Source organism: Poromitra crassiceps (assembly GCF_964638095.1).
Source record: "Poromitra crassiceps genome assembly, chromosome: 21".
Lineage (NCBI taxonomy): Eukaryota > Metazoa > Chordata > Actinopteri > Beryciformes > Melamphaidae > Poromitra > Poromitra crassiceps.
In genome coordinates this window covers 1,242,191-1,262,698 of record NC_139638.1, presented here as the reverse complement: position 1 = coordinate 1,262,698, position 20,508 = coordinate 1,242,191, and the positions used below count along the sequence as shown (strand labels likewise).

At 40.5% G+C, this 20,508-nt stretch overlaps 1 protein-coding gene across 1 annotated transcript; it reads right to left on the bottom strand.

Annotated features, from left to right (window-relative positions):
- Positions 1–808: 808 nt before the first annotated feature.
- LOC310795650 (uncharacterized protein) lies at positions 809–5,471 on the bottom strand. The gene is made up of 3 exons (XM_083657737.1): positions 5,345–5,471; positions 5,099–5,226; positions 809–1,742 (listed from the first exon to the last, which is right to left on the bottom strand). Exons 2-3 carry the CDS (start codon positions 5,186–5,188, stop codon positions 1,431–1,433), a joined length of 402 nt encoding a protein of 133 aa, XP_083513863.1. The 5' UTR covers positions 5,189–5,226; positions 5,345–5,471; the 3' UTR covers positions 809–1,430.
- Positions 5,472–20,508: the final 15,037 nt, after the last annotated feature.

Here is a 20,508-nt window from a genome sequence, read left to right as displayed (position 1 = left end):
TACCCAACTGCTGGATCAAATGAACTACAATGCAGGGTTAATTTTACCACATTAATTGGTTAAATACTCTACCCAAATGCTGGATCAAATTAACTACAATGTCAGATTAATTCTACCACAGACATTGGTTAAATGTTCTACCCAAATGCTGGATCAAATTAACTACAATGTCAGATTAATTCTACCACAGACATTGGTTAAATGTTCTACCCAAATGCTGGATTAAATATACTACAATGCTGGATTAAATTTACAACATAAATTGGTTGAATATTCTATCCAAATGCTGGTTTATCTTAACTGCAATGCTGGGTAAAATAAAAATACATTATGCAATAAACACTTTTAAACAATATTGGAATCTGAGAAAAATATTTATTTTAGAAACATAACTCATTTCACATTAACATTAACAGTTTCATTAACACTTAATACTTTGCCCATAGCCACTGGCAAGCAGGCGACAGAAAATAAAAAATAAAATAAAACAAGAAAGGGTTCTTTTAAAATACAAACAGTCCCTCAGCCACATTCATTATTCAGGGCTTGACATTACTTGCCCCATCGGACAAGTTAAGTCTCAAACAAACTTTACTTTGGTGGGCCGCCCAGGTATATTTACGGCCACCCAAGTATATTATGTGGGGACCCATATTATCCATTTTTATTCTGCTTTGTGAAAGATGATGACAAATGTATCAGTAGAACTGAGTGAATTGTCCATTTGATAAGTTAATTTACATTTTTAATGACAAGACCAATGGCTAAAAAAGTTAATGTCAAGCCCTGATATATAAAAGATGGCTGCCACACAAAAACCACACAAACAAGCCAACAACCACTGGCTTTGACATCAATAATGAAGACACCTTACTCTGTCATTGGGAGCACACACTGAACAATAAAACGTTTTCCCCCTTTCTAATAATGAATCCTATCCGTTTCAACTCTCAACAACATCCAGATCTCTACAAAACAGTTGCGACAGTAACAGCTAGCTAGTAGCTACATGACAAGGAGAGACTCCCCTGGTCTCTGATGAACACAAACTAAATAGAACATATTTGTGCAGAGTTTAAAGTGCCACTGTGTAAATTGTAAATTGTAAAAAAGTGCAATTAAAGGTTTAGAGATCAATATGAGAATTTATTCATGCTTCATATGTGCCAAAAAAAAAGTCAATCAGCCTGTAAATATTTTTCCAAATTATGCTGGAAGAATCCACCATTTTAGCCCTTTGCCTCAACACCTAACTTGCAGTAGACTCCCTGTTTGAGCATATGGTGTAAATATGAACTACATTTTGCATCATGAAAAATACTAAAACACGAACAATGCCCATGTAAAAGTCAAGAACAGTTTGCTTTAACCAGAGATACATAGAACTACTCTGAGCCAATGGGCAGCAGAAGAAAAAGGACTACTAGCCTCTACTTGCAAGCAAGTATTGAGGAACGGAGAAATTTGACCTGTGTAGACTCCCTTCCTCCCATTTCATAGACCACTGTCTGGAGGAATTCCCATGTGTGCGCACACTGCTTTGGGTACTCGATGTCAAAGATATAAAATACCTTGAAGCACACATCAACCGCCTGAAGCAGTGTGCTTTGCTCCAAAGCCTGTCCCTCGAGAATGACGAACGCCTGAGAGGAGCGGTGGTTGTCATTTCCCAGTGACAGGACGTAGGGGTACGGTCTCGACGACTTAGCCTGATGGAGGTACTCCACCATGTTTGTTCCAGCCTAAGAAATAAAGAAAGAAAGCAAGACAGAAAGACAAATCAAACAAAGTAAAAGATTATGTTGCAAAGCAAAGAGTAAGCAGGATAGAATACCAAGTTGGGGTGTAATAACAATATCGATACTGAATAAACAAGCACACATTCGCAATAGCTGTGACCACATATGCAATTTTCCAAAACTAGGCATCTCTATTAGAGATGCTGCGATCGAGATTTTTCAATTCCGATCCGATTTCGATATTTTAGCTCAAAACCGATCCGATTCCGATCAAATTTCGATACCCGATTCGATACCGATTTCGATCCGATACCGATACAGCACATATTTAAGTCTCTCTATGCTGTCTGATAGCTAGCAGGCAACAAACATTTTTAGGGTTAGGTATGTATGTGTGTGCTTTGGTAATATAGTATGTAAACGATTTAGTTCATCTAATTCATTTCCATGACTTTTCCATAAGTTCTTAACCTGTATTTTATGCACACCTGGGGTAAAAAAGAAGAAGAAAGAAAGGGCAAATGTTGTGAGCAAAGATGGATGATTTAAAATTCCATAGCTCTGACCTAAGCAAATCTGACATCACTATTGTGATATATTTTTTTTTAGTAAAGTGTATCACAGCGGTCTGAATTTTGCATGGTGCCAGTTCTATAGTGAGGCATGGAAAGCCTCACTATACGCCATCATATCTGTGTCGTTTCACTTTTGACTGAAAAATGATGCCTGTAGTCTAGATTAAAGAAAATACATGTATGTGATGTTGACAATTATGTAGGCTATGTGCGCATTCGTTTTCCTTATAGATCGAGTGCTCCGCAGCTAGCTACGTTAGCTTGCATGTAACGTTAACGTTAGTTGATTTTGGAGACACAAACCCTGGACGTTTCATTTTGAGTAGGCTAATGCATGAGGTTCTCTATGGTTTACGCCAGCTCTGGGAGTATGAAATGCTTTAAATGCGGGGGTTTTGGTCACAACAAGCTTGTGGAGCGCTGCCCTGCAACTAGATAACCAGCTAGCTAACGTTAGCCCCGTTAGCCATCATCACAACAGCTAACATTAACGCCAAAACAAATCCGCTGCCTCATCCCCACGTTTGGTTTAGCGTAACGCCAGCTCAGACTTTCCCCTAATCTCAGAAACCTTGCGGGACATGTATTGCAAATTGCAATAGTGGTTGTTTTGTTATAATTTGAAACTGTCAGACAGCCACACTGGGGGCGGCCATGTTTGCCAGTCTATGGTGCGGACGCGTGATTTCGAATCGCACATAGGTTAAGGACGGGTGTGTCTGACGTTTTGGCCCTGGCCATCCTAGGCTCAACGCGGCCTCTGTGTGCTGCTGCTGCTGCTGCTGCTGCATGCTGGATAGAAATCCTGGAGCGGAGTCATGGAATGGAGTGCTTATATCGGAGCCTTGGATCGGTCATTTTCGCTGGAATCCGATCCGATCCGATCCATGTTTTTTGGCTGATATCGCGCCGATATCCGATCACATGATCGGATCGCAGCATCTCTAATCTCTATCAGTGTGTGTGGCACAATGCCTCCGACATCACTGATGTCACAATTTATGACATCACTGATGACATCAGTGGTTTGACATCACTAATGATGTCATCAGTGGGACTGATGTCATTGGTGGTTTATGACATCACTGATGATGTCATTAGTGGGACAGACAGAAGAGCCCCAGCTCCCATTTATATACTGATGATGATAGATAGATGCAGGATGGCAGGTGCAGGCCACCCTGCATTTTGAAACCCCCATCCCCCACCCCCCTTTTAGCCAATTGGCATGAACACAACACACCTTCACACACTTTACCTCCATGACACATTTCAGCCCTGTGCCCCTGCCATCCTATCCTGCTTTTCGAAAATTGCCCACCCCCCATGTGCCCTTCACACACACTTGACCTCCATGCCAAATTCCAGCCTCTAGGGTGAAAACTGTACCCGCTAAAGGGTGGTGAACTTTTTGTGGACCGAGCAACTGACTGACTTCTAGAGCTGCTGGTCACAGCTAAAAAGGAAGCAGCCAAGTAAAATCCTGTTAAAGAATTGTCTGTTAAAATCAGGCAACATTTTGCTTTCCCTATTTCATAAGGCTAAAATGTGCATGCTGCTGACAAAAACAACAATACTGTGCCATTCAGCACTATAAACAGACTTAAATGGCCAACATATTTGGAACACCAGTATAAAAGAGCAGTCACATGTTTAAAAAACATACAGCCCCTGTTCTGAATCTGATTACACTGTTTTGTGACTGTCAATTCATGCACAGCTTTTACATTATAGCTCGAAGGAGCAAGGTGTAATACACACAGTGCAATGTGACCAGATCTGCCTCACCACATCTGGAAGTGTCTGGCTCGACATGATCGCACAATTTGAACAGCCAACTCATATTTGTGAGGAAGCATCGCCATCTCCCCACAATTTGGAAAATGTCAATAGATCAATTATTTTTTACATCGGGTGTCATTGGTCCTACTTAAAGGGATAGTTTGGATTTCTTAACATGTTGTTGTATGAGGTACAAGTTTGTAGAAATGGAGAGCTATCTGCTGAGTGAACAGGGTCATGGCAAAAACCTTTTTTTTTATTATTAATAATAATAATGATAATAACAAAACAAAAAAATGCTTCCATACTGCTCACCTCCAAGTCTCTGCAAGCCCTGAGATGCCAAGTTGACTTGAAAATACATCATTTTACACCTTGTTTTGAGCTCTGTAACCCAGGTGCTCAAGTGATAAGGAGAGCAGCTACTATAGCCCTCTACAATGCCAATTTCAGCTAAAACTGCGTGTAAATGATGTCTTTTCAAGTCAACTTGGCATCTCAGGGCTTTGGAGACTTGGATTACGCTAACTGAGCAGTATGGAAGCATTTTGTTTGTTTTGTTTTGTTTGACCTCTTTGCTCATGAGCCTGTTCACACTCAGCAGACAGCTCTTACTTGCCTGACGTGGCCTGTCTTCCAACTGGGACCGCACAGGCTGCATTAGTACACTGACTGTATGCAAGTACCTCATACAACCCAACATCAAAAAATCAGAACTATCCATTTAAAAAGGCAAGATGACTAAGATCTGAGATAAAACAAACATGTAAATGCAAAGAAAATTATTAAATATCACCTGATTGACTTTTGGACTATTCATCTCACCAGGTGTGAATTTCACAATGCCCGTTTTTATTATGGTTAATATTATGGATCAAATTTTGTGATTACCAGTTCATGTTCAGAAATACATCTATTTACTGAATTATTCTGGAGCCCGGGAATGACATGCACATTCTTAAAATGAATAACATTTCCCTTTAAATATGCAGAAGGACTTACAGGCTTATGGTCAATGAAGGCCAACTTGGAGTCCTCAATGGTGTGCCGGTACACTTTTCGGCCAACTCTGTAAACAGTTGGTGGAAGCATTGTGGGTAGCTGTCTCAGGGCAAGTTCCCCCTTGGCATCTGTAGGAAAACAATTGTATATGTTGGCATATCTGTGATTTGGTCATTTAGTAGCCAAATATAATAAAACCTATGCTAATATTGACATTTGCAAACTCTGCTGGACAACAACAATTACCCAGTGTTAATCCGTCTAAAGGAAATGTGAGTTTCCCTTCCCGTCTCGCCAGGTGCAGGATCTTCTGTGCATATACAGGCAGCCATGTTTCAAAAAGTTTTGGTGCAGCCTCTCCATGCAAAGCCAGAAAGTCCTGTGCAATCTAAAGAATGGAAAACAAGTTTTAAAACACAAATTCCATATGGCAGTTGCCATACTAACAAAAGATGTTATAAATAATGCATGCTCATTATATGTAAAATTATATTCCAATAAACATATGCCCGGAGTGGTTAGATGTGGGAACTGTTCGAGGATCTCGTGTATATTAGAGTTGTTTCCCCTTATCCACTTGGCCCTGTACACGACTGTATCCTGCATGTACGTCTCCACCTGGGTGCGGGGCTGAGAATTGAGTCTCAGCCATTCTTTTAGCTGTTCGGCTCGCTCTTCGGATATGGTAGATTCTATAAAAAGTACACATAAGAATATTGGCAATAACTACATTATATTGATATTTTGCTTCACCAACTTATTTTTCAGTTCAACCATTACCTGGTATGTATGCCCTTTCACGAGCGTCTCCTTGGCGCTGCGGTGGTCTCTGTGGCGTGCTCTGCGGCGTGCTCTGTGACCTGCTCACGGATCTCAGCCTCTTTCTAGTGTTCCGAAGCCTCTCTTCAAGGAATCCAGTGGCTGGACGGTGGTTCCGGCCTTGGGTGTACCATATTTCCTGGCAAGAAATGAAAATCTTTGGTGAATAGAGATGAGGCACATTCTGATTTCGACAGCGTGGCCACAGGGTGTGGCTAAGCCATCTAGAACAGGGTTTGTCTGTACGTCTATCTGTCTGTCCCCAGAAAAGTAGACCAATTACAGCTCCCACTGCTTGGTGCATGACAACAGCATCAAACAGCATGGAAGTCAAAGGAGGCACTCACAATTTTCAGTCCACCAGAAATGTTAATATCTGCACAAATATGAAAGAATGACAAAAAGTCAACTCGGACACTCATGGACGCCGCGGCTCATTTCCCGGCTGGCGGTCGGCTCTCACTCCCCAGCTGGGATGCGGTTGTCGAGAAGGTTTGCTACTCTGGGGCTGGGACTTGTGTGTCTGTAACTGACAGTTTCACATTTGTCCAGTAAAATAAATTCTTTATGACAATTTACACACGTTAATCCCACGTGCCCGACGTACAGCCAATCACAATGCGTGCGCGATCTGATCTGGTAGGCGAGCAGATCTTACACCCACACCGGATGCGACCTGTAGTAGAATCGTTGATTTTAAGAAGTGACCAATGAAATGCATCGTGATTCACTGAAATATACGTGGGGAAGGCGAAATATATTGTGGGTTTCATAGGATTTTCTTTTAGCCTGGACAGTGTAGTTTTCAAAGTTGAACTTCAGACATGGCTGACGAGGCTAGTGAAGCAAGTGCCATTCGTCCCGAGCACGACAGCTATTTAGACTGAGGATGAAAATAATGACTTCAATTCAGATTTATTTATCTCGTGTTTCAATCTGCTAAGCCTCAAGGTTTTAGTGAATGTTGGCAGTTCTGCCACGTTTCAGACAGTAAAATAGCTGACGAGCTGAATGGAGTATGAGTTACTTGAGGACGAAGACATCAATGGAAAAGACTATTCAGACCCAGATGATGTGACTGTTGGCATGCTAGCAAAGGCTCTGAGTGACAGTTCAAGATGACTGCAAAACGGGGATCGCTAAACATTACTGGGGCTGCAGTAATTGTCAACGTTCACTAAAACCTACATTTCTCAGCCTCTATAGTAGCTAGAAACATGAAATAAAAAGCATTTGAGAGCTCTGGCAAATATAATCATTTCTAATGAAAAGGCCCATGTCAGAATCTCATTTCAGGTATTCAAAGATTTTTGTTTTACATGAGTGATTGTAATGTGTAGATGAAACACCAGGTTATGTTGAAAATCAAGCACTTTTCAAGGAGGATATTCAAATTCAAGCATATTCCTAACCTTGAAAACATGACTGTTAAAATCAAGCATTTTCCAAACTTTCAAGACTTTGTACGAACGCTGAAACAAAGGTTTTAGGGAACGCCGACCGTTCCGTCAAATTGTTCACAAACCTCAGGGATAGAGGGGGTGGTTTCAAACATGCATTAGGTTTAGAATGCCGTTCCAGAGCGCGCGCTTGGGTATCAATAGGTTAAGCTCCTCGACACCATGGAACAACAAGCCTCTTTTTGTCTTTTCCATTTTCTACTTTACACAAAATATCTGATAAGCCCCAGCACTTTAAAATGACTATAAAGGTCACTAATAATTGCATTTATCAAACACATTCACGTGTTCTTCAAAAAACAAATGTTTTTCTATTTAACATCATTATGAGGTTTATCAAAAACTACTCACGCCACTGCCTGATGAGTCTTTCAAGCAGGGAAATCCTTGAATCAAAGCTGAAGCCATGGCCTTTTTGGTCTCAGAGGTAGGACTGTAAACATAGAAAAACACAATGACATACATCTAGGGCTGTCCCTGACTCGGCGGTTAGTCGAAGTCATTGACTACGTAAATACGGCGATTTGCATAACGTGCGTAGGTATTAAGTGAAGAAAAGATCATTAATACACTAGATAGCTCAGTTCCAATATCAGATTTCAAAATAAAAGTTTTTAATGGCTTCTGTGTGCATTGTTGTTGCTAGCGGAAGCCAGCCGGCTAACGTTAGGTAGAGAAGATGGCTGCGCTCGAACAGCGGCCCACGCTGGCACGATGCTCCTAAAAGCAATATGCTTATTGTTTTAAATGATTTGGCATCTTCTATTATTGTCAACACCAGTATTGTTGTATTGTAATAATATGCCATAAAGGTTTATTGAGATCCTAAAAAACAAACAAAAAAACTACTTTTTTTTCTGTAGAATGGTAGCGGAAACACTGCATCAATGATGATTTCATCGGTCTGAGGCTCACGAGAGAGACTGAGGCAACAACCATTTTTAACAAATTTTTCCTCCTAATTTGGATTATTTATCTATTATACATAATATGTACAACAGTGATGTTCCCTTAGATTGGGTTGTTGTATACAGAATAGACACATAATTTGGATCATTAAATTGAATGTGGCAAATGTATGTTTCTCCATATTTTGTGTAAAGCCATACATGGAATGCATGATAGGTAGAACAGAGTTTATGGTTCATTTGGACCAAAAATAAAAAATAAATAAAATTTAGCATTTTTATTTTTGACCAGAGTGAAATGTTATATGGTCTCTGATTCTAAATATAGCTGAATCACTTGGTTTGACCAAGTAAAACAATCCTTACAAGCATTTTACGAACTGTCGATGGGAAAATGAATGGCAGATGAAATCCCTTGGTTCGTATGCCTGGAGAGGGAGTGACTTTGGCTCCACTCCGTTCACTTATGAAACAGAGAACGTGAAGTGCAGTGGGCTGCACTCTTTACAGTGAGTGTGATATGGCATACTTTCAGCGCAATGCACAGAGTTGGAGGCAGTCAAGCAGAAGACAGATTTGTTTTTATGCCATTTGATGTGCAATCTGGGAAGCCAGAAAAATAGACTGGGTTCCCAGATTGTTTGATGTGTAATGAGTGAACAGTGCCTGGCTGATATTAGCTGTCTTTAACCTGGTCACACACGCAGCCCTGCTCCCCAGTGCTTCACAGACTGCTGTTTTGTCAGTCTGACGACCGCTGCCAATGCAGCGAGGTGTTTTTGAAGCAGATGCGACGAGAAGCTGTGATGTGTATTTCCTGGCTGCCGGACAGCGGACTTTATGAGCCTCCCACACAATGAATCACGATGCATTTGGTAATCGATCACGTGTCTTGAAAACGACATCTGACCCGTCCTACTCTGCCTCTGATTGGCCCTTATAGCGCTCAATCATCACTCGGGTAGTTTGAGAGAGAGAGAGACCGACCAATGTGGAGTTTGGAGGGGGAACTACGTCAACATCTGTTGTGGCGGTGCGCCATAAATGTATTATGAATGGGAAACACTGATGTGATGTCATCAGTGATGATGTCATAAGTACGGCAACCATTTTAGGGCATCCTCGCCCGTCAGAGTATTCATAGCTTTCAAGGGGCGTTACGTGCTGCTGGGAACGCCCACCTGGCGGTCAAAAAACAAACTTGTTCATTCGCTGCCAGCCGCGTCGACTAGTTTCTCATGCTGTTTGTTCAGCCGTTTGTACACACGTCTTTGCGGCCAACATTTCCTCAAAGGTAAGCTCAAGTAACGTTACAATAATGATTAAAATACCCCGTTAACGTTACTTGAGCTTACCTTTGATGAAATGTTGGCCGCAAAGACGTGTGTACAAACGGCTGAACAAACACAGCGTGAGAAACTAGTCGACTTGGCTGGCAGTGGAATGAACAAGTTTTTTTTTGACCGCCAGGTGGGCGTTCCCGGCAGCACGTAACGCCCCTTGAAAGCTATGAATAGGCTATCGTTCCTCAGTCTAAGCGTTGACAACTGACAACGCTTAGACTGAGGAACGATAGCCTATACTCTGATGGACGAGGATGCCCTAAAATGGTTGCCGTACATAAGGGCGCACACACACACACAAGGAGGCATTGTGACAAGACTGATTAGTGATGTCACACACACACACAAGGAGGCATTGTGACAAGACTGATCAGTGATGTCATAGGGGGGCACACACACTGATGATTAGGGCTGCAACAACTAATTATTGATAAAATTATTTTTCATGGGCTAATTGTTTAGACAGCTCTTGTCCATTAAAGCAGCACTTTTGTGCACTAATAGTCAATTTGGGACATTTGTTTTTTTTATAAAATCAGCGCATTTATTTTGATCCGATTAAATCGATTAACCGAAGAAATAATAGACAGATTATCAAAATAATCGTTAGTTGCAGCCTTACTGATGATGTAATCAGTGATATAATGAGGCACACAAACACATACACATGGAGGCATTGTGACATCACTGATGCAATAACATTTAGTGAGAGCAACACACACACAGGTGTGCCAATAGGGCAGGCGAGGCCGAGCTTGGGCTAAAGAAATAACAATTTTCCATAAGAATATTTATAAAAAATAAAATAGAAACCTTACCTTTAAAACTATCTATCAGGTGTTGGAGTTGCCACTCCGCCAATGTGCCCCTGACAAAAACGTCCATTGGCCCAACCTGAAACAAACAAAGGGAGCTACAGTACACCAATAAAATAGCTATTTGAATGCCTGTTATGATGCTGATACGAGGGATTTTTAAGCTGATACCTATAACAGACAAATATCTTGTTTTTTGGAGCCACCGACCAAAACAAAACCTGGACGCTTTATTTTGGGTAAAGCATGGGTTTTATATGGATAAAGTACTTTGAATGCGGTGATGTTTGGTCACAACAAGCTTGACTGGCTGAGCTAACGTTTTCCAGCAACAGCTAAACAGTCCGCCATGTACTGTGTGCACCAACATAATAAACACCGGCCCGCAAACCGTTTTCCCATATTATAAATTACAAAGTGTATGCCCTGCCACCCAGGCTAACTAACGTTAGCTTACAGCTATGCCAAACAAATATTGGCTAGCCATAAGCAGACAGTAGGCATTGACATAGCCAGCCTAACTAGCGTTAGCTAACAGAGAAACAATGGCATGTTAGGCTACTACTGGTACGCTAGTTATATTAGCCGTTCCCTCGCAAAACAGCCAACACGTCTAACGTTAGTTGCATATGATATAAGAGACTTTAATTTGTCTTTAAAACTAACGTTAAGCCCGCATGAGCCTTTAGCTGAAATGTAAATAGCTAGCTACGTTAACCAAACAAAACGAGGGAAAATAAATAACGCTAACACTAGTTATCTTAGCCGTTCCCTCGCAAAACAGCCAACACGTCTAACGTTAGTTGCATATGATATAAGATACTTTAATTTGTCTTTAAATCTAACGTTAAGCCCGCACGAGCCTTTAGCTGAAATGTAAATAGCTAGCTACGTTAACCAAACAAAACGAGGGAAAATAAATAACGCTAACACTAGTTATCTTAGCCGTTCCCTCGCAAAACAGCCAACACGTCTAACGTTAGTTGCATATGATATAAGATACTTTAATTTGTCTTTAAATCTAACGTTAAGCCCGCACGAGCCTTTAGCTGAAATGTAAATAGCTAGCTACCTTAACCAAACAAAACGAGGGAAAATAAATAACGCTTACACTAGTTATCTCAGCCGTTCCCTCGCAAAACAGCCAATACGTCTAACGTTAGTTGCATATGCTATAAGAAACTTTAATTTGTCTTTAAATCTAACGTTAAGCCCGCACGAGCCTTTAGCTGAAATGTAAATAGATGGCTAGCTACGTTAACCAAACCAGCTAACGCTAACTAGCCTTGATAAAAAGGGGGGGAAAAACAGGCTACATGATATTAGGTAATATTAGCTAACGTTACACAGACAATGATAGTTCGCCCGTATGGGAATTAGCAATGTAGGTCTAAAAGTGTACACAAACCTTTTATTTGATATTATCCTGCTTCCTCGAGGATCACGAAGACACGCAGCCAAGTCAGCCAGTCTGGACTCTGGGTGAGCAGCAAGTTCTCTCTCTGTGTGCCCTGGGCAGTGTTGCCAGATGCAGCGTTTGGTTTCCAGCCCACAGAGCCTCATACACTGTTCAAAAACAGCCAAAACTCACGCCCAAACTGGCAACGCTAGGTAGTGGGTAAACCACACTGAAATAATCAACACAGTGGGTAGATGAGGGAGGGGAGGTCTTGTCTGTGACGTCAAAATCGTCATGAGGGCTGTCCAATATTTTGATTCAGCGCATGGGTTGCACAAATATGACAAATTCCATGTATAATAACTCATAAAGGGTCAAAAATTGCATAACCACATAGTTGGGTATAATAATAACTAATTTGTTCTTAGAGTGTAAATACCAGGTAACTACCAGGTAAATATCCAGTAAATACTTCTAATTACCAGGTAAATACCAGTCCATACCTGGTAATACCTTGTACATATCGGAGTTATTGTCACACTAACATGCTCACATTTAGACGAATTGATAGGTAACAGTGGAAGGTTTATATTCTGTAATCTATAATTACTGGTTAAATGCCAGATAATTCCCAGGTAAATACCTGGTAGTTGTCAAGAAAATATCTAGTCATTATCGAGTATTTACCTGGTAATTACCAGATTATTACCCAGGAGATACTACTAATTACCAGGTAAATTCCTGGTAGTTACTGGGTAAATACCTGTCCAATGTTGAGTATATACCTGGTAATTACCTTATAAAGATCTGAGTTATTGTCACACTAACACGGTCACATTTAGACTAATTGATGGGTGATAGTGGAGGTTTACAATCTGTAATATATAATTACTGGGTAAATACCAGGTAATCACCAAGTAAATAACAGGTAATATTCAGAAAAATATATAGTAATTACCGGGTAATTACCCGGGAACTACCCAGTATAACTACCTGGTACTACCTGGTAGTTACTGGGTAATAACCCAGTAAATACTTCTAATTACCAGGTTATTACCTGGTAGTTACCGGGTAAATGCCTGGTAATTACCGGACTGTAAAAGGAAGGGTTACCAAGATAACAAATATAAGGACTGCTATTTCCACAAATCGTACTGGTGACCTTGCAGAAATCCTCCCTGTCTCTCCTCCGACAAGCTCTTTTAGTTATTTTAACCTTATAGATGAAATGCTATTAAACAAAGCAATCAACAGTCTTAAATCATCTACCTGTGCTCTTGATCCAATCCCGACTAGCTTCTTTAAAAATGTTTTTACATGTTTTTCTGGTGAATTATTAACTCTAATCAACCACTCCCTTCAAACGGGCATTTTTCCTTCTACCTTTAAAAGCGCCATAGTCAAGCCCCTTCTTAAAAAGAGCACCCTAGACCCTTCTATTCTCAACAACTACAGGCCTATCTCTAACCTTATGTTCTTAGGTAAAATCATCGAAAAGCTCGTTTTCTGGCAACTATCGGATTATCTCTCCACATTCTCCATCCTTGATGAATTCCAGTCTGGCTTCCGTGCCATGCACAGTACTGAGACTGCCCTGATAAAAGTGGTAAATGACATCAGAGTTAACCTTGATAAAGGCAACCTCTCTATCCTAGTCCTGTTAGACCTCTCCGCCGCCTTTGATACGATTGATCATCAGATCCTTCTCTCTAGGCTCAGTTCATGGGTTGGTCTCTCACCCACTACCCTGAACTGGTTCAGAACCTATCTCTGTGGCCGTGAATACTCAGTCTATGTAAATTAATTTTCCTCAATGGGAGTTCAAAGTCCCTGTGGTGTGCCCCAGGGATCCATCCTGGGTCCTATCCTCTTCAATCTGTATCTCCTTCCTTTAGGTGCCATTATTAGAAAATTTAACATTGACTTTCACTGCTATGCTGACGACACGCAGATTTATTTATCCGTCACCCCCCCCAACCTTATACCCATCGACAACCTCCTGAACTGCATCTCCGAAATTAATCAGTGGATGAGCCATAATTTCCTGCAACTCAATCAGGACAAGACTGAAATCCTGGTAATTGGTGACAAAAAAAAAAGGGAAACCATTGTTACCCACTTAAAAAGCAGAGGGCTTCATGTCACCTCCCAGGCCAGGAACCTGGGTGTCATATTTGACACAGAATTAAACTTTGATGCCCATATTCGAAATGTAACAAAAACTGCTTTCTACCACCTTAAGAACATTGCCAAAGTCAAACCTTTCCTCTCTCATGAAGATGCCGAGAGACTAATTCATGCATTTGTTTCTAGTCGTCTAGACTACTGCAATGGACTTCTCACCGGTGTTTCAAAAAAAGTCATTAATAAGCTGAAACTGGTTCAAAATGCAGCTGCCAGAGTGCTGACAAACACTAAGAAATTTGACCACATAACTCCTGTTTTAAAGTCTCTCCACTGGCTACCGGTTGATTTTAGAATCGATTTTAAGGTGCTCTTTGTTGTGACCAAACGAATCAATAGTCAAATGTGGCAGAACCCCAGAGACAGACGGACACAAGGATTCAAATACAAGTAATGTTTAATAAAATAATAATAGTACAAAAAGGGGCTGAACTAAATCTGGGGCCTTCGTGGAGGGGAATGTATGGGTGTACGGGCAGAATGTAGGTGAGGTGTGTGTAGAACCAAAGTGTGTGTGTGGGTGTGTGTCTAACGTGCGTAGCTAGTGTGGTGCAGTTATATAGATGGCGCTGGGTGTTGTACATGTGCGTGTAACCTGCTATCTGACCAAGTCCGAGATCCGAGAGGGGAAGTCCGAGGGAGAGAGAGCCGTAGTCCTGAGCAATGGGGGAGGTCCGTCCGAGAGAGGGTGATCCAGGAGTGGGGGAGAGCGGAGGGAGAGAGGGATCCGGAGGAGTAGAGGAGAACGGTGGAGGAGCTGGGCCTGGGAGACACTGGAGGGAGCCGGAGGGATGGAACCACTGTGACCAGTACGATCAAGCACTGGATTGTAGACTGCGGGCCCTCTTATAGGAGCGGTGTCTCTGAGGATGATTGGTGGCACCTGATGAACTCGACACAGCTGGTGTAGATTGGGCTGATTGAGCTTGGGCAGGGGAGGAATGTGGTGAATGACTGAGAGACATAACACTCTTAGTGGTTTTTAAAGTTTTACATGGACTTGCCCCCCGTATCTTAATTACCTTTTATCAGTTTACGCTCCTGTCAGAGCCCTTAGGTCCTCAGAGTTATCACAACTTCACATTCCGCGGTCTAGAACAAAAAGATACGGAGAGGCCGCTTTTAGCTCTTATGCCCCTAAACTGTGGAATACCCTTCCCCTAGAGTTGCAGAACTCCTCTTCCACTAATGCTTTTAAGAAAAATCTTAAGAGCTATCTTTTTACAAGGGCATTTTCTTAACATTTATCTTCTTTTTATTTTAATCTGTATCTTGTTTTATTATATCTATCCTGGGCCCCATTTGTTCTCATTTTTTTTTAACTGTTTACTTTACTGTTTTATCTTTATCCAACTGTTTTATCTTTCTGTAAAGCACTTTGAATGGCATCTTATGTTTGAATTGTGCTATATAAATAAAGTTTATTATTATTATTATTATTATTTATATTCTTGCAGAAAATAAATTCAAGCACTTTATCATGACCCATGTCTATTTGTTTATTTTCAAAATCTTCCAAGGATTTTCTCTCTCCAGAATTCATAAACTCTCAAAGATTTCAAGGAGGACCTGCCTTGGGAACCCTGCAAACTGTGCAAAGAGGTCTGTTACAGTGAGTGGAACTTACAAATTGGATCAGTGTGGCTTCAGTGTAATCTGTGCTCCAAACATCAGCAGCATCTGTCAAACTACAGCAGATAAACAGTGAAGAAAACGTTGGTGTCACACCAAACTCCATATCAAAATCTGGCAAATTAATGCAAATGTAGGCTGGGTTGGGTCACATGTAGGCTATGCCGAATTTAAGGGTGGCTCACATCTAGTCAGCATGTCTTAACAATTGTAAATTGTTCTAGTAGGTATGTATGTTCATTGGCTTATAAGCAAAGTAATATTAAACTGACATATTTTTGAATATAATTGCGTACTGCCATTCATTAGATGCCCACAGCTTGACTCACCTGATAGTGAATATTCCGGATTTTCTGTGCGTATAACATACGAATTCGATCTGGCTCTTTTTATCCACCACGGTGCAGTATTTGGTTCCCATCACTATTCCCATCCATGTTTTCCTGCTGTTTACTGCAGAGTGCAGAGTGCAGAGCCACTGCACTGAACAGGAGGAAACATACAAAGGAGTGTAAAGAGCACTATAACTTTTCTATTTCCGGGTACCACATCATGTCATCACGCAGTGTTGACAAGGAGCTGGAAGTTGTGGTAAAGGTTTTGGTCAAAAAGGAAACTTGAAGAAACACATGATAGTCCACACAGGAGATAAACAATTTAATTGCTCAGTCTGTGGTAAAGGTTTTGGTGAAAAAGGAAACTTGAAGAAACACATGATAATCCACACAAGAGATAAACAATTTAATTGCTCAGTCTGTGGTAAAGGTTTTGGTGAAAAAGGAAACTTGAAGAAACACATGATAATCCACACAGGAGATAAACAATTTAATTGCTCAGTCTGTGGTAAAGGTTTTGGTCAAAAAGCAAGCTTGAAAAGACACATGATAATCCACACAGGTCTTTAAAAATTTAATTGCTCAGTCTGTGGTAAAGGTTTTGGTCCTAAAGGAGACTTGAAGCAACACATGATAATCCACACAGGAGATAAACAATTAGGGCGCCTTCACACCTACCTTGTTTGGTCCAGACTTTTAGGTGTGAAAGTGCCCTAAATGCTCGGTGGGAAAGTTTTGGTAATAAAGCAAACTTGAAGACACACATGTTAGTCACATGGGTCAAATCCTTGAAAGTTTAGGAAAAGTCATGACATTTTCTTGTGTGTAATGAAATTGTTGCGGTAAACAACCTCCTGTGGATAACCTTCCATGTAATGTAACATAATGGCAAATTTATTCTCTGTAGCTGTTGACATAACATAGTAGCTCTAATGTGTTGATTTTAGTGCTGCTTGTATTTTATATTAATATCTTTATGGAAAATTCCTGTTTTAGTTCAATAGCTTCTATGATGCAGTGACACTAAAGCACTGAAAACCCATATAAAGAGCAGCTGTGTCCTATTTGTCCTATAATTTCTGGTATTGATTCAGAGTCACTGAATTACATGGAAATTCTATTATAAATCCTTGAAAAGTCATGGAAAAGTTTTGAAATTGTATCTCTGAACAACATGTGTGGGAACTCTGTTAATTGGTGGAGGGGGGATTTGAGTGTTTATGTATGTATCTATGTGGATGTTTTTGTGCTTTGTTGTGCTCTTCTGTTTATGTACAGGGTTCGTACAAAGTATTGAAAGTTTGGAAAATGCTTGATTTTAACCGTCATGTTTTCAAGGTTATGAATAGGCTTGAATTTGAATAATGCTCCTTGAAAAGTGTTTGATTTTCATCATAATCTGGTGTTCCATCCACACAGTCAGTCAACCAAAAATCTTTTAATATCTGGGCCCGTATTCACAAAACATTTGATCTTACCACTAGGAGGACTCCTAAATTGCATTAAAAGTTCCTAGCTAGGAGTTTCCTTTTAAAACCTACTCACAAAGCTGCTGAGACCAACATTTACTAAGGAATTGGGAGAACTCTTAAGCTAAGAGAGAGGGCGGGGTTGACCCCCTTGCTATGGATGATGTCAGGTTTCAGGGAGCTGTGATTGGCTGTCTTGGGTCTTGAGCTGTTTTGGGTTCCATTTGGGATTCTGTCAGTGAATTCAACAGAAAAAATATTGGAGTAAGTATGTTGCCATATCCAAATAAAGATATTAAAATAAAATGAAGGCTAAGTCTCACTGATTTAACATGAAACAATTTTCACCAATTTAACGTGAAACAAATCATAATATAGGTTGACTAGTCAAGTGTCCAGCTAATTGTACACTCTTCATAATATTGGCAATACCTAATGTACTCGGGTGCTTCTATTTAGACATCACTGCTTAAAAGATTTGTTGTAGTATTTTGAAAAACCAAAAGCGATATTTCAGATGCATACCCCCCCCCCCCCCTAAGCTGATGTGGACAGAAGTTGGCATGAGATGGAGAATAAAATATGCATGAGATCAGATCTGTGTCGTTATCGTTGGGGAGTTTGTACTCAGCCAAATGATCAGTGATGATTTGTTTTGTGTACCTCATGGAAACCCATGGGAAACCTCCAAATGTTGATGGCTTCTTGCTATCCATGATGTCATAAAAGGCTCACAGACTAAACACCTGCAGAAGAGGCTATTTAACTTGTTGAATATAACTCCCAGATGTTGTCTAGCAGTTTATCCATTCAGAATATGCAGCTCTCTAGGCCAGTGGTTCTCAACATGGGGTCCGGCGACCCCCAGGGGTCATTGAGGGGGTTTCAGGGGAGCCACAGCAAATTAATGAATTGTTCAACTTTGCCATATTTAATTTACAAGAAGTGAACACAATTAGAGAATGTAGATTTTGTACATAGTTTCTCCGTTATCTCTACAATTTGGAATGTAGATATCAAAATCAGAACTATAATAACAATAAAAAATATTCTCAGATTTGCTTCCAAGAGACAGAATCTCATCAAATGGGTCCTATGTGGACTAAATTAGGGGTGTTTGATATGAGAAAGGTTGAAAATCACTGTTCTAGCTTACATAGGAGTTTGTTTTGTTTGTTTGTTTTGTTTGTCATGTTTATTTCGAATATGTATGTAAACAAAACAGAGACAATATACAGGGCCTTCAAAATTACACACGTTAACAAGTCGATTGAAATAGTATTATGAAATAAAGATGAAGGGGTAACAAATATAGACATATTCGAAAAGGAGTGAGAAGTATAACTTATTAACTCCCACCCTTTTCCACAATACTAAATTATTATATTTATACTTGTATAACAACACATACTATAGAAATATCCACATATATATATATATACATGTATATGTATTACATTACATTACATTACATTACGTCATTTGGCAGACGCTTTTATCCAAAGCGACTTACAATAACACATTTTTTGTCAGCAATAGAACAATCAACTATGGAGCACAGTCTGTGACAACTACAACTTCTGAAGGAACAGTGGTACAAGTTTAGGTTAGTGGTACAAGGTTGGTTAGGTTTTTTTTTTTTTTTTTTTTTTTTTTTTTTTATATAAGGAAAGAGAGAGACGAAGTTAGATCAAGGAGGGCCCAGATGGAGCCTGAAAAGGTGTACATACATACATACACACATACACATACATACATAAAACACTAGTTATATAGTAATACATAACAATTATGTGTATATAAAACAATAATTGTTGTCATATATACACTATCCCATACATAGTATTCAATAATGTAACTATATAGTTATCAAAAAGATTTTTTTTTAATGTAGTTATTCATACATACAAACATACAGGCAGACAGCCATACATACGTACATACATACATACTACTTACAATGTAAGTAGTATGTATGTATACATAAAACATGTAATCTAACACCACCACCACCACCATGTGAAAATCAGTGTAACACTCCTGCATTCCTCTCCTCCTTGTACCTTGTGAAAATCATATTTGTGTGTCACAGTGCCAGCTGTAGATGATATCTACCTCAGTCGCTGGAAGCTTGCTGACGTCGACGGTGGCTCTGACTGCGTGAGACTACCTCCTGACTAACCTTGCTTGTGCTGTATTCAAATCTTGCATAAAATCCTCTGTCAAATGGGAAATTGTAATAACGACACATCCAGTGTATTGTCACTTCTTGTCTTCATTCTCTTCTTAAAACATACGGAACCTTTCAGAAAGAGAGAAGCATGTGTCTTTAAAAGAAACAAAAAACAAAGAATACACGCCCAACACCTACTAACCCCTACTTACCAATAGACCTTTTCACGGGGGCCATTTTGTGTCTAAAAGGCAGTGTAAACACAGGTGCAAGCAAAACACTAATGCGGGTTTCCAAATTCCAATCATGGAAGTTGGAAACCCTCATTAGTGTTTTGCTTGCACCTGTGTTTACCCTGCCTTTTAGACACAAAATGGCCCCCGTAAGAAGGGTCTATTTGCATTTGAGACGGCCCAATGGAGACGAGGAAAGGACTGTGACAGTTACCTTGCCCAATATCCTTTCCCCCCACTAGAAATATGAAAAAGGTGGGCGGGGCTAACAAGACATTGAGGGGGCTGTCACCAGGCATCGTTTGTGCTGAATGAAGCAGACAAGCCTGAAGTGTAGCCAGTCTCAGCTAAATCACACCATAGCCTGGCTACAAGCTCAGCTATAATTGGAGGGTGTACATACACAGGGCTCTATTCTCCCACAGGCCATCGGCGCTATTACGGGCCTTAACCGCAAAAAAACGTGCCTTGCGCCTGTTTCGGCAAGATAGCAATAGGCTTTAGGCTGCCAAATGCGCTTTAGGCCGAATGGGCGTGGCGCAGTCCCAAAGTGGGCGTGTCGGCGCTAAATACCAGCCTAGTGATATCTTGGGACCCCTCCTACATTTAGCGCTTTGCGCTTTTGAAAAGCAGGCCTATT

What these genes read in the sequence shown, in the direction of transcription:
- LOC310795650 (XM_083657737.1), bottom strand. Translation starts at nt 5,188, where the DNA reads ATGCTTCCACCAACTGTTTACAGAGTTGGCCGAAAAGTGTACCGGCAC. An exon ending in CCTTCATTGACCATAAGCCT is followed by an intron (nt 1,743 to 5,098) that starts GTAAGTCCTTCT and finishes TTTATTTCTTAG; the next exon opens with GCTGGAACAAACATGGTGGA.